The sequence below is a fragment of the Meleagris gallopavo genome, chromosome 2 (assembly GCF_905368555.1).
Source record: "Meleagris gallopavo chromosome 2, MGAL_WU_HG_1.1, whole genome shotgun sequence".
Lineage (NCBI taxonomy): Eukaryota > Metazoa > Chordata > Aves > Galliformes > Phasianidae > Meleagris > Meleagris gallopavo.
The window spans coordinates 89,901,298-89,914,529 of record NC_139405.1 but is presented as its reverse complement, the minus strand read 5'-3'; the positions used below and the strand labels follow the sequence as shown (position 1 = coordinate 89,914,529).

The 13,232-nt window shown below is 34.7% G+C and overlaps 1 protein-coding gene across 2 annotated transcripts in view; it reads left to right on the top strand.

Annotated features, from left to right (window-relative positions):
• Nucleotides 1-12,545, top strand: part of MYOM2 (myomesin 2) — a 76,228-nt gene extending 63,683 nt beyond the window's left edge. For both annotated transcript variants that reach the window (XM_085217924.1, XM_085217922.1), the window contains 9 exons: nucleotides 367-480; nucleotides 1,857-1,944; nucleotides 3,353-3,391; nucleotides 4,060-4,165; nucleotides 6,726-6,889; nucleotides 7,189-7,225; nucleotides 7,345-7,367; nucleotides 8,215-8,270; nucleotides 11,462-12,545. In XM_085217924.1, coding sequence (XP_085074050.1) covers nucleotides 367-480; nucleotides 1,857-1,944; nucleotides 3,353-3,391; nucleotides 4,060-4,165; nucleotides 6,726-6,889; nucleotides 7,189-7,225; nucleotides 7,345-7,367; nucleotides 8,215-8,270; nucleotides 11,462-11,770 — 936 coding nt within the window. In that variant the 3' untranslated portion in view covers nucleotides 11,771-12,545. The remainder of the gene's footprint in view (nucleotides 1-366; nucleotides 481-1,856; nucleotides 1,945-3,352; nucleotides 3,392-4,059; nucleotides 4,166-6,725; nucleotides 6,890-7,188; nucleotides 7,226-7,344; nucleotides 7,368-8,214; nucleotides 8,271-11,461) is intronic.
• The last annotated feature ends 687 nt before the right edge of the window (nucleotides 12,546-13,232 follow it).

Sequence of the window (13,232 nt, the reverse complement as noted above, 5' to 3'; positions counted from 1 at the left end):
GACAGAGGAAATTTCAGCAACTCTAATTTCAGTATATTTTTTACAGACAGCTCTAGACAAATTGCAACCAGATAACAAGTCTCTTCCTTAAGGGAAGAGACTGACAGAATTGTCTTTAAAGATTTGACAGTACTCTGAAGCTCTAAGCTGCCTACTTCCGACCAGTTCTGTGCTGCAAATAAATGCTGTAGGAATAACATTCTGCTGAACAGGACTTGGTTTGGATTTTTCTTTTTTAATTAACTTGATTTGACATGTGTTGTAAAAAATTGGCTTCTTATGCAGCAAGTATTTTTGTGACCATGTATAGTACCGTATTTTTTATCAGGATATAGCCATGACTATGTGCCTTTTTCTGTTGTGCAGGTTGCAAACACAAAGAAGGAGACTGTTTTCAAGTGGTATAGGAATGGTTCTGGGATTGACGTTGATGAGGTGCCTGATCTGCAGAGAGGAGAATGTCACCTCACTATTCCCAAGGTACAGTATCACCTACTGATTAGAAATGACAGCTTCTACTTGACGTGCTATAGATTTGCCAGGCAGATCACTCAACCAGCTATCATGATTTCTATGAAAAATTTTAAGAAAAGGCATATTCTCTACCCTTCAATTAGCTAGTGAGTTGTTACTGCTGGTAAAAGAGTATACATTTTTGTTATAAATTCAGAAATGTCTTGCTTAAGTTACTTCAAAATCCTGTGGTGAACTCTTTCTTTTTCTTTTTCTTTTTTTCCTTATTCCTTAATTTTTCAGTTTGTTCAAGCACTTTGTATTTTACAGTTGTTTTCATTTTGTTTTATTTCCTGAGGTATATGGCTTTTTAAGATTTGTCTTCTTGCAAGAAAAATAACTTCGGACTAAAACCTTATCTTGAGTAGTTGCTTTCTTTCTCAGCTGCTGAAGTATCCCCTGGATCAAGTCTTTGTGTTTTCAGCATAATGTGCATTCAGTTTAATTTTTTTATTTACTGCTTTTTTTAATTGTCTTCATGTTTTTATAATTTATTCCCTTCATTTCACTTGCAATAGGATACTGGCTTTCCAGTGGCTTTATTTTTCCTGTGTAGACTTTTTGGAGAGAGGGTGGTCAAGCTTGTCTTGAATTGCTGTCTTTACTTGTCATTTAACTACACGACACTTTTCCTATTATTACTAGCTTGTGGGCTTGTATAAATCTAAGATTCAATTAATCAGCCTCCAACCTGAATATTCCTTTATGTTTTCCTTTAAGTTTTCAAATAAATTAAAAAAAAAACACTAAAACAAAAAACTACTGTTTTTAAGGCAGTATCACCGTGTTAGTTTTTAGAATATAATTTTTCTAATGTTAAAGAATGCACTATTGTAGTATGCATGTAATTTGACTATAGCTGCTGCTTGAAGAAATCCACTTAGTTGATTCTTGAGAAGTTAAAGGGAATAGATGCATTGTCCTACTCTGCACATAATGACTCCAAAAAGACAATAGTTTCAAGTGAATAAAAATGGTATTTCTAAAATTTATGTGAGTTGCAGTTACCTTTTGCATCTTACTAAGCTACTTCTAGTTTCTGCTGATAAGGATCAATCCTGTTTGTTTCTATGGAACAAGAGGAAGAGGGAAAGAACACCCACAATTCTTAAGGCATTTGAATGGAACTTGAATTACATTTCAGGCTTAGGAACTAGATATAGCTGCTTAAAAAAAAACACGTACAAGCCATTTATAGTTTCCCATCTTATCTCTGGCAAGATTATTCAACAGTAAGGTAATTGCAGTAGAATGTCTGCTGTTTGATTTAGAGAAGCGTGCAGAGGTTAAGCAAATCTATTCATATCAAGTTGGTCAGTAAACATCTTGTGCTTTTCTTGTAGTTGTCTCGCAAGGATGAAGGAGTTTATAAGGCAACACTGTCAGATGATAGAGGTCATGATGTCTCTACTCTTGAATTATCAGGAAAAGGTAATATTTGGTTCACTGTATCAAAGTAATGATCTCTACATTCTCTTAAGAGATGTTCAAAAGCTACCTTTGCGAATTGCAAGATAACAAGCATATTTGGGGTTCTTCGTATTCCAGTGCCTTCCTTGTGGCATTGAAGCCTCAACTGCAGATGGCAAGTTTAGAAGGGGTGACACTTTGCCTTATAATGATTACTTTCTAGCACCCTCACAGGCAAGAAGTGAAGTAAATTTTAATCAAGCAGGCACCACCTTTCATATGGGATCTTTTATAAACAGCTCTTCAAGTTCAGTAAGTTTTCATGTCTACAGAAGACCTAGCATCAAGTCTTTCAAATATATTGAGGTGGGAGTCTCAGTGGGGACTGACCGTTATTCTGACTGTAAAATTGTAAAGCTGTAATTCAGAAACTGTGAAAAAACAGACCGAGTTGTAGAAAAAAACATATTCACGCTCTTAAATGAATTGCTGTTCAGTAGAATAGGATTTTCAAGTAAAGTTTATGCTGACCACTGGAATGAACAGAAGATACTGTGGTTCTCCATCTTACAAGAAAGTGCTCCAATCTTCTATTATTTTGTATAATGTTCTCCCCTTCCAGCATCCCATGAGTACTGTGATTTTTTAAAAGTTTGGTATGATACCTGATTTATTCTATTTGCTCTCAAGAAGTTTATATTTGACAAGTGCTCTGCTACTGGGAGCAGATGGGTATTGTTTTCTCCAAGAATTTGATAATTTTTTATTTCCCTTGCACTCTCCTCTGAATGTGAACTGTCAAATTAATGACCTTTTATTGTTTCTGGCATGAAGGATATACAATGCCAAAGATCTGACAGCACATGGCAGACACTGCATGCAGTGGGTACATTCATTGACACAGCACAGAATTCATATATTGTACGCAGGTAGTCTCCAATTTGTCTTGTACACCTGTTACAATTGTAATGGTTTTCTTTGCTGGAGGATATGAAGATTTCCCATATCACTTTAATTAAACTAAGCATAACAAAGCTATATTTTGATTAAATTTTGATGGTACATTTTCTTTCTTTCTTTCTTTCTTACTTTGTTTCTTTCTTTCTTTCTTTCTTCTTTCTTTCTTTCTTTCTTTCTTTCTTTCTTTCTTTCTTCTTTCTTTCTTCTTTCTTTCCTTCTTTCTTTCTTTCTTTCTTTCTTTCTTTCTTTCTTTCTTTCTTTCTTTCTTTCTTTCTTTCTTTCTTTCTTTCTTTCTTTCTTTCTTTCTTTCTTTCTTTCTTTCTTTCTTTCTTTCTTTCTTTCTTTCTTTTTTCTTTCTTCTTTCTTTCTTTCTTTCTCTTTCTTTCTTTCTTCTTTCTTTCTTTCTTTCTTTCTTTCTTTCTTTCTTTCTTTCTTTCTTTCTTTCTTTCTTTTTTTTTTTCCTCCACAGTATATGATGATATAATTTTGGCACTGAGCAGAGTCAGTGGTAAGTAAATGCTCTCTTGGATTTTCGTGTAGTTTTTTTATACTAAAGCCATCTGAGCCTAAGACAACAATTTTTATTGTAACTGGGAAATCTATGACAGTCATGATGCTTACATTTTTATGGGCGTTTTATTAAGTTTTTGAACAGGCATTTGACCTTGCTAATTGACACTATTAGGAGGGAACAAAGTATTATTCCACCTGGCTTTTTTGGTTTAGATACTGTGACAATGTTATAGCAATTATTTGCTTTATGCTTCCCATTAGTAATTGAGTCTTATGATACAGATAGAACTAGATTCTGATCCTAATGCCAATAAGAAATTCAGAGCCATTCCAGTGAAACAACAGGAATTGCACTCAAATAAATTTTGCATGCTATTAAAATCATAGCGCCATTATTTTATGGCAATTATATGACTAGCTGATTATTTCACAAAGGATCTTACTAGTCATAATGTTTATATATGATCATAAAAACCATAAACTCCCACTAAACTTTCATCTGATAAAAATCAGCAGATCTCCTTTGAGAAGCATGAATCATTGTCTCTTTATGGTACTTGAGAAAAATGGTTCAGATCTTGAACATTTTTTGGTTCTCCACTTGACAGTTTCCTGTTCATTTCATTATATGTCTTGATTTGCATATATTCCGTTTCACCATAGGTAAGACTGCTTCTCCACTGAAGATACTCTGTACAGAAGAAGGAATAAGGCTCCAATGTTTCTTGAAGTACTACAATGAAGAAATGAAAGTCATCTGGTCTCACAGGTAGATGAGAATATATTTTCAAGTTCATTCCTACACTGAAATTTATTTGAGAAAAATATAGTCTTGAACAGTTGTTATTTTGTATTTGGTGGCATTCCTGTAGTAAGTGAAGCACATGAGTGAATTTCTCTTAACAGTGTTTTATGTTCTCGGTTCGCATAGGTGGTTTATACATAAAAGAAATATTAACAGACTTGTCCAGTACCTAGAAGTAACAGTACAAAAAAAGTACATGCAGTATTTCAATCTCTTACTCAGTGCCAGATTTTTTGTCTTCCACTGTATTATCTAGTTGGTTCAAAAACAGTTAAGAATTGGAGCAAAGTTTTCTGTTCAAGGTTGCTCTTTTCTATGAATAGATGCAATCCTCCTCCAGAAGTAGATGAATTGCATGCTCTCACCCTTTAATAAAAACTTGTACTAAGAAAGCAATAAACCATAACATTCAAACTTTTTCACATCAAATATTTTAATTCTATTCCTCTTCTTCAAAATGACAGAAGAGGAAGGGAAAGAAGTACAAAATGTTTTAAGAATAGCTGTCAGAGCTGAGAGCATAACTAGAATTCAGCTGTAAAATTTCAGATACTTTTTTTCATGTTACTTTAATTTTAGACCTTGATGGTATTTTTTCTTTATCTGTGTATTTAGAGTTAGATGTGTATCCAAGTACTTTGGAATGTTAGGCCTCTATTATTTTGGAAACTGCATGGAGGATTTTGAAGGATTTAAACCTCTTCAGGTATTTTCAATTTTCACATTCCTTGATGATCTCCAAAGATGATACACAGTGAAGTGTTCTGACCTGGACAGGAAGAGAATGGTGTGGCTGCACACTGTCGTATTCAGTTAGGAATGTGAGAAAAATGTCAGTGATCATTAGGTTCACAGAGTGCAAACTTCTATGAGGGTGCTCAGTTGTACTCATAACTCAAGCTTTCTATTCAGTAAGTTCTCCTTCTTTCAGTAAATTTGATGTTTGTGTGATGAAAAGGAGAAGGAACTTTTTTTTTTTTTTTTTTTTGCTTTTACCTTTTACTCAATCTTGAGTTTTAAAGGTGGCTTATTCCATTCCACCGTATGCTTCAAAGAAACATAAAACCAGAGAATATGGAAATATCAGCATGCAAATTTATATTTGATAGCTGATATCCCCCACATACTGATGTTCCATGTTGTGTTATTAAACATATTTTGAACAAATAACATTTCAATCATTTCATAAATATTATGATTAGGAGCTGGAGTTATTATGAAGAGCTAAAACAAATGCTAAACCCAACCAACCGTAAATAACCAGCATCCTCTACACTCCCCAGACTTGTTCCTTTTTCAGATGGAGTTCTATTACATTATTCCTGGACAAGAAGAAGGACTGAACATTGCCTGTTTTTTAGACAGCTGCCGGCATATCATGAAACATAGTAAACAAATTTCCAGCTAGTTTTGAATTATCTATTATAATGAATAGCAGGAAATAATATAATATCTGAAGCCAGAATGCATTATCCACTCATGGCACAGTAGGGAATACAGTATTTTGTAATAAATAGTTATTTCTATCCAGGTATGTATTTTAATATATTGAACTCAATGTAGTCCTCTTACAGACAGAGAAATAATAAAAATTCCTTTTCCTCATCAAGCTGGCTATGAAGCCAAATCAACCATGTCTGTGCAAATAAATTAACTGATCAAAGAGAAGCTAATGTTGACTTTATCTGCTAAAAAAAATCCAGTTAAGTATGCTTTAGGAGAAGGGAAGTAAAAAATCTTTTCTCTAGTTAATGAGAGAAAGAAAACTTCATAAGTCATTGAAAATAGCTTGGTTTCCATACTCTTCCTACACAGCTTCTTCTATTTCCACACTTCAGGACAGATTATGGAGCAGAAGAACCACTGATCTAAATTAAGAGAGCATTTCTTACACTTGGGAAGTGATGTTTAGTCAATAGAATGCTGCACTTTGTTGTTTTTTTTTTTTTAAAGTACCTATTTACTAATTATCAGCAATTAGAAAATTTGCTTCTTGTCTTGATCTTAAAAACAAATGAGCAAGCAAAGGTGTTTTTTGTCTTGATGTGAGAATTATACATTCTATGTAAGTCTTTCATTATTTTATTAATATTTTTTGGAAGTTAATGAAAGGTAAACATTTTCTTCTTGTGAAAAAAAAAAAGATTTTTTTTTTTTCCTTCAGTGGACTATTTTAATGTATTCAACAGTTACTCTGTTATTCACTGTGCATGAAGAGTTTAGAACTCTGAAGTCATACAGCATATTCACATTCAGATGTATACAGGCAAGTCGACACAAACATGTCTTTGTCTGTGGGGAGAAAAAAAATGAGGAGAGAATGAAGGTGTAAATCATCAGAAGGAAAGCTCAAGCTAATGATTCCAAAGTATTTCATACTCACATTAGAAAGAAAAGAATTGCATTCACTAGTTGCAATTTATTTCTAATTTGGAAACAGTTGTCTTTAACTTTCTATAGATGGTCTCCTATGGAGAATATATGTGAAAAGCATGTTTGAACACATTTCTATTCATTTTTCAAGGGAATCTAAGATTTCTTCTGGTGAAAAGATGAAGATTGGAGGTGGAGAGGATGTTGCCTGGCTGCAGATAACTGAACCCACTGAAAAGGATAAGGGGAACTACACCTTTGAAATCTTTGCAGACAAGGGATCCTTCAAACGCACACTTGATCTGTCTGGGCAAGGTATATTTTTAAGATCAGACTTATATGCTGACTTTTCACAGATTAAACAGAATTAATCAGGAATAAGAAGAGGAATGCAGTAAAAATAGACAACCTGTTGTCAAAACTATATGCAATTTAGTTGCATAACTGTTTTTACCACTAGTGACGCTGAATTCAGGGTTTGGTTTTCCCTTCTGCTACTGTTTAATGCTGTTTTTAAAAAAGCTTTAGTAAGGATACGTATTTAAATACTTATACGGAGTCCAAAATGCAAATGATACTCATAAATAACAACTCTCTCAACTGTTTTCTTACAGCTTTTGACGATGCCCTTACAGAATTCCAGCGACTCAAGTAAGTACTACATCTTTTTCATTTTAATGCTGTAACAATAATCTTATCACAGGAAAATTATTTCATTAATAATTTATTAATAACATTATATATTTTTTTCCTCTCCTCAACAATTTTAGGGCAGCTGCTTTCGCTGAGAAGAGTAAGTTCATTTTATATTTTATTTTACATGTTCTACATACTAGTTTAGTGTTTTCTTTAAGACATCCATCATGATACGTTGCCATACTTGTCCAAGATCTGTAATGGCAGAAATCACCTATTACTGCAGCATGCAGTAGTAATTTGAGTTTATTTGAGAGTTTGTTTCTCTTTAATTTAAACGGAAACCCTCCGAATGCACATTTTACACATTTTGCAGTGATCCACTATGTCTTCCAGGATCTGCAGAGTTTTTGTTAGGTGTTAGTGACTGAGTGTCACACAAGGAGGCGTTGACAGAAAGCTAAGAATGATACTGAATATTGGAATCTACATATTAAGTAGAAAATAACCTGCTAATAACTGTTGAATACACAACATGTTGAAAGAGAGACAGTAGGAAAGCTTGTTACTGCAGGAATTCTGGTACAAGATGCGTTGTACCTTGAAAGATGCTTCTGCCCACAAAAAGGGTGGCAGAACAGATTTTCCTCTGATCTTAGATATCACTGCAATGCTGAAAGTACTTTGCTTTGCTCTTTGCCCAAAACTCAAGCTGTCAAGCTGGGTAGCAGCTTCAAGGCTGTTGTGTCTATCAGCTTAGAACTCCATAGCACAAACTCTGCTAAAAACATGAAGGAACCATAAAATATGCTAATAAGAAATAACACAAAATATTGTAAAAATTGTATTATTTCATATTTAATTGACCAAAAATTCCAGTGTGTTTATTCTAAGATAAGCCCAAATAGAAATTATGACTAGTGTGATACAATGTTAATAAAATAATTAAGAAATGAGTAACATTGAGCACTAAACCTTTTTTTTTTTTTTTTTTAAACGCCTAGATCGTGGTAAAGTCATTGGTGGTTTGCCTGATGTTGTTACTATAATGGATGGGAAGGTAAGGACGGTTCTTAGCAGTGAATCACTCTGCTGAAATTTCACACTAATGAAATGTTTTCTTCAGTTGGAAGAGGGAAGTAATACAGATGATTTTGCAGAGTTGAGAGAAAAAGGAAGTAGTCATTTAATTGCGCATAGGTTCCATAAGCTGGCTGTATAGTTAGGGGAAGCACAGCCTAATTCCTATCTCAGGCAGGCGAGGTCAGCATCGAGAGGTGCTGGTCTTTTGTTCTGAGTACATGGAAACTGAATTACCTGCAGACTCAAATCTGTGTTGAGTTTCAGCTCTGTGTACTGAGGAGAGCAGTTCAAGGGGAGAAACCTCTCTTGCCCTCTAGGAGAATTTGAAGAGGCAGGAGGAGACAGCCACTCTCTGTCACTCAATGTAACACAAGGGGTGGTACTTGGAAATGATTGTTCACACAGTATGAGAACTAAGGATTTCGTAGTTAAATAGTCACTGCACTGAAAAGGAAGTGTTTGTTCAAGAGGTTCATAATTTATTTGTGCCTTAATATCTTAGATCAAAACAGATTTGCATCCAAAAAAAGAAAACAGTAATGAAGAGAAATCTAGCATGGCTGTTAAACACAGTCATCTCAATATAGCTCATACTTATAACCAGTTTATAATCCATAATTGTGAAAAGAAGGAATGCGCACTGGAAGCAGGATCACAGCGTTTATTCTCATTTTTGTACACTTTATGCAGTTGTTTTTGACCTATAAAAGAGCTAGGACTTTATTCCAACATACAATAGCAAATCAGTTTGTGAGTCAGTGTGACTCTTACTATCTGCAGTTTCTTAAGGCTATGTTGAATGGGGTGTTTAAGTGTATTGTGTGATGTACATCTTGAGTGTCTACAGCTGTGTTACCCTGTGTGAAAACTGTCCTTCTCATGGCCAGTGAAAGGGTAACACATAACTCTTCCAGATTTTATTATACATGGCCATTTCTAGATATCCAGATACAGTCTCCTTAGAAGTGTTGAATCAAGAAAGTCTTGCAGTGGATGCAGAAAGCTGCTCAGCTCTGGACCAAATCAAGATAATTTTATTCTTGGCCCATTCCTTCCTTTGTGGTGCCTTCCAGTAATAGACAAAGGCACTTCATGGCAAGAATGCCAGTCTCTTGGGAACTAAGGTATAATCCACTTGACCAACATCTTAGTGTTTGTTAGGAAACAGCCAGGAGAAGTCAACCTGACTGCATGCACACAATAGCTGCAGTTTCCTCATAAAAAATTATGCCCTAAGGCCCATGACCTTAAATTAAGGAAATACTACATAAAAAGTTTCCAGAAGTTAGAGGAGTTCAAGGAGAAGTAACCATATGAGGATTAAATAACTGAATATCTAAAGGGAATACCTCTGATTCCTAAAATCAGGGAAAACAAAACATACCAGAAAGAATTGAAATTTTAAATTTACCTGTAAATTATATATGAATAGGTACCATGCAAAATTCATGTAAGTACAAGTGAGAAGTGGTTTTACAAAAACAAGAAAAAGAAAAGAGAGGTATCCTCATGCAATGGAATGGTATATCTATGCAAATATATGAATACAAAACAAAGCTTTGCTAACTTTTGTTAAGAAAGTATATATGATTTTAAGCCACATCTATAATTTAACAAATTAGAACAGGCCCAAATGATTTTAAATGACTGTGGAATATATCTGCTCTCTGGTAAGCTTTTAATATTAACATATTAAGACTTGATTAATTATTATAATTGAATTATTAGTTGCTCTTAAATGAAGTCATTTTTGAGGGTAATAGTCATGAAATGTTGCTCAAGTTACAGAAAGGACAAGGAGATTTAAACTTGCTATTTGCTATCAGAATTAGTTTGATTTCCCAACATTTTATTTTCATGTTTACATTACTCCTTTAAATATTTTATAGTAACATTAGTTCCTATAGGTCATTAGTTAACTTTACATCCTACATGATATCACTTCTTTAAGGGTACTTGCACACTTAGGTAGCCAGCAGGTTGTACCCAGTGCACATAAATCTTCCTTCAACAGTCCCCTCTGATTTTGGAGGCACACCATATGCAAAACTGCTTCTATTTGTGTATGCATGGCACTTCCAATCACTTAAAATTTGTCAGGTTTTTTTTTTCTCTCACTGTGTTATATCATATCTATTTGTTCAGAATTCGAAAAATAGTGCAAAAACATGCACATGTGCACGAGGATGGATTTTCTCTGCTTCATCTTGGTCAGGAATCTATGGATCTTAAAGAGTAATTGTGAGGGGATGGTCATTCTGGTACAAGTTATGTAGTTATTTTTTTAACACAGTGATAAAATTTTCATATCAAGATAAGTTACATAGGCAAGAATTTCGTAGAAATGGAATTCAGTAAAAGATGGACAAAGTTGGCAGTAATCAGTGCAACTTCTGAAATGATTACTTAATGTATTCTGTCATCATTACATAAATGCATAAAATTTGCGTAGATATATATACTGGTGAAAATGGGATTCAGAAAGCAATCCATATAGATTTGGAAGAATAACCATCAAAATTTTGTGAGCTTCTTCAGTTCTAGTTCAGTTCTGAGAAAATACCTGGACTGTCAGTATTGCCTACAAAGTCATTTCTGCTATTCTCTGAACACACTGAGCATGCACGCAACACTTTCACAACCTTTATGAATTATTTAGTCTTCATAAAATATTTCCATTTTACAAGTCAGCAGCATTTGTAATCAACGTCTGATGATTCATGTTATGTACTATTTTTTAAGTGATTTTTTTTTTATGTCATCTTGAGCAATAACCTCCTGAGGCCTAGATTGGAAAAGATTTGCTCAGTTCTCTTCCCTACTGTGTACAGGGAATCTTCAAGGCTGTTTTTAAACCTATCATTGCCTGAATATCATGTCAGAATAACGGGTTGCCAGGAGTCTCCTGCAGGCAGGACTGCATTGGCAGTCCTACTTAGTATTCACAGTCTTACCTTGGGGCTATTACTGCATCACAGTCACTGGTAAGATGGTGGAAAATCTCAGTGGAAGAGAAAAATATAGAAACTCTACTTTTCAGTGCTCAAGAACATGCTACCTGTCTTACTCTAATTTACTAGGAATAAGTGCCTGAAAGTAATACTGAGAATATTCCGTTTAAACAAACCTGACCAATCCTTAAAAATATTTCTTTTTTAACTCCCTTAGACTCTGAATCTGACCTGTACTGTGTTTGGAAACCCTGACCCAGAAGTGGTTTGGTTCAAGAATGACAAGACTCTCGAACTTAATGAGCACTATTTGGTTTCACTGGAACAAGGAAAATATGCCAGTTTGACAATCAAGGGAGTGACCTCAGAAGATTCGGGCAAATATAGCATTTATGTCAAGAACAAATATGGTGGGGAAACTGTAGATGTCACTGTAAGTGTATACAGACATGGTGAAAAAATACCTGAAGTTAAACAAGGCCAGCTTGCAAAACCTAGACTAATACCACCATCTAGTTCTACCTAGAACCCAGGGGCAAGATAAAATCCAATAAGTAAAGCCTGTAACTATGTTTGATGAACAAAGTAGTATATGTGAGCTGTAGCTGAGGTATTCCCACAGATAACTAATTGGTACTCTCCAAATGGAAACTGAGCTTTTAGAAGTTTGCTTTAGGGTGGTAGCTGTGCTACAGCGCTGTACACATGTGCACTGAAATCATTATCAAAACGTGTAATAGTGTAGTACTTCTAAATAGCAAAAAGCCAAATGCCTGCCAGAAGTTCCTGTGGGCAATGGCAGATTGCGTAAGACTACAGTAAACCTCCATTTCTACACCTCCAGCAAAACCCATCGAGCACCCTCTTGAGAAAATTGAGAACAAATGTTTCATCAATGAAGGTAGTGAACTGTAGTTACATGCTCAGAAATGGTTCCCGCTCTGTTACACACACAGTCCCTTTGGGTTTGAAGCCTCTGATTGCATAACTTTAGTGGATAGTCTCTATTTAGTAATTATATTGTTATTTTATAGTGTGAATTTTTCTTTAGTAGAGCTCAGTAGTTTTACAGATGTTTACTGTTTGCTCATTGAAGCATAGGTTACATGGTTATATTTTGTTTTTCTTGCACTGTGCAAATAAAACTTTGAAAGTCACCTTTGCTACTCACTGCTCCAAATCACACCTAAGTAGTTTTGTTTACTCTCTTTCGTTGTTTAATTATTGCTTATTGCACAATTTCACAGCTGGTAGCATGCAGACAATCAACTTTCAATAAATGCAAATTATGGTTAATCACAGTCAATGGGTGGCACTTATGATATTAATTTCACTCTTTGCAATACAGACCAAGATGCAAGATCAAACTGGTATCAAAAGATATGTATATAACTCAGTCACTTAGGATAATTACCCCTTTGATTCTCCTCTATCCAAAATGAACAAAAAAACTCTTCCATAAATGGTGTAACATTCTGCTTAGCTAAGATTTAAATGTTTATGATATATTTATATATATGAATGTCTTCAAAAGACTGTTCATATCTTTCATACAATATATGACTGCAGCACTATGCTTTTTGTTTTTGATGATTTTTTTTTTTTAGATCGGGTTCTCTATTTCAGTAAAAGTTAATTTACCTACTTAGATGAGCCCTTGTTACTTGCTAAGCAGCTTTCAGCTAAGAGTTTAACAGTGAGAAATAGTGGTGATAGTGATACAAACACCCTGGATACAGTCCTCCTCTCTTTTGACTTCTCCCAGACTCTAGGATAAAGGAACCTTGTGGGAGGCAAGGGTGATTGGATGACCTGTGGTCTATAGAAAAAGCACTGCAGAATCTTCAGCAGGGAAGCTGGAAATGAAGGTGTTTGGTACAAGCGTCAGGAAAGTAACTGTGTTTGGGGGTTGTGGCTGAAAGCCATGTTTTGTTTTGTTTCTGTTTGTTTTACCCAATAGACAAGCTGAAAAAAATCCAACAGTAAAT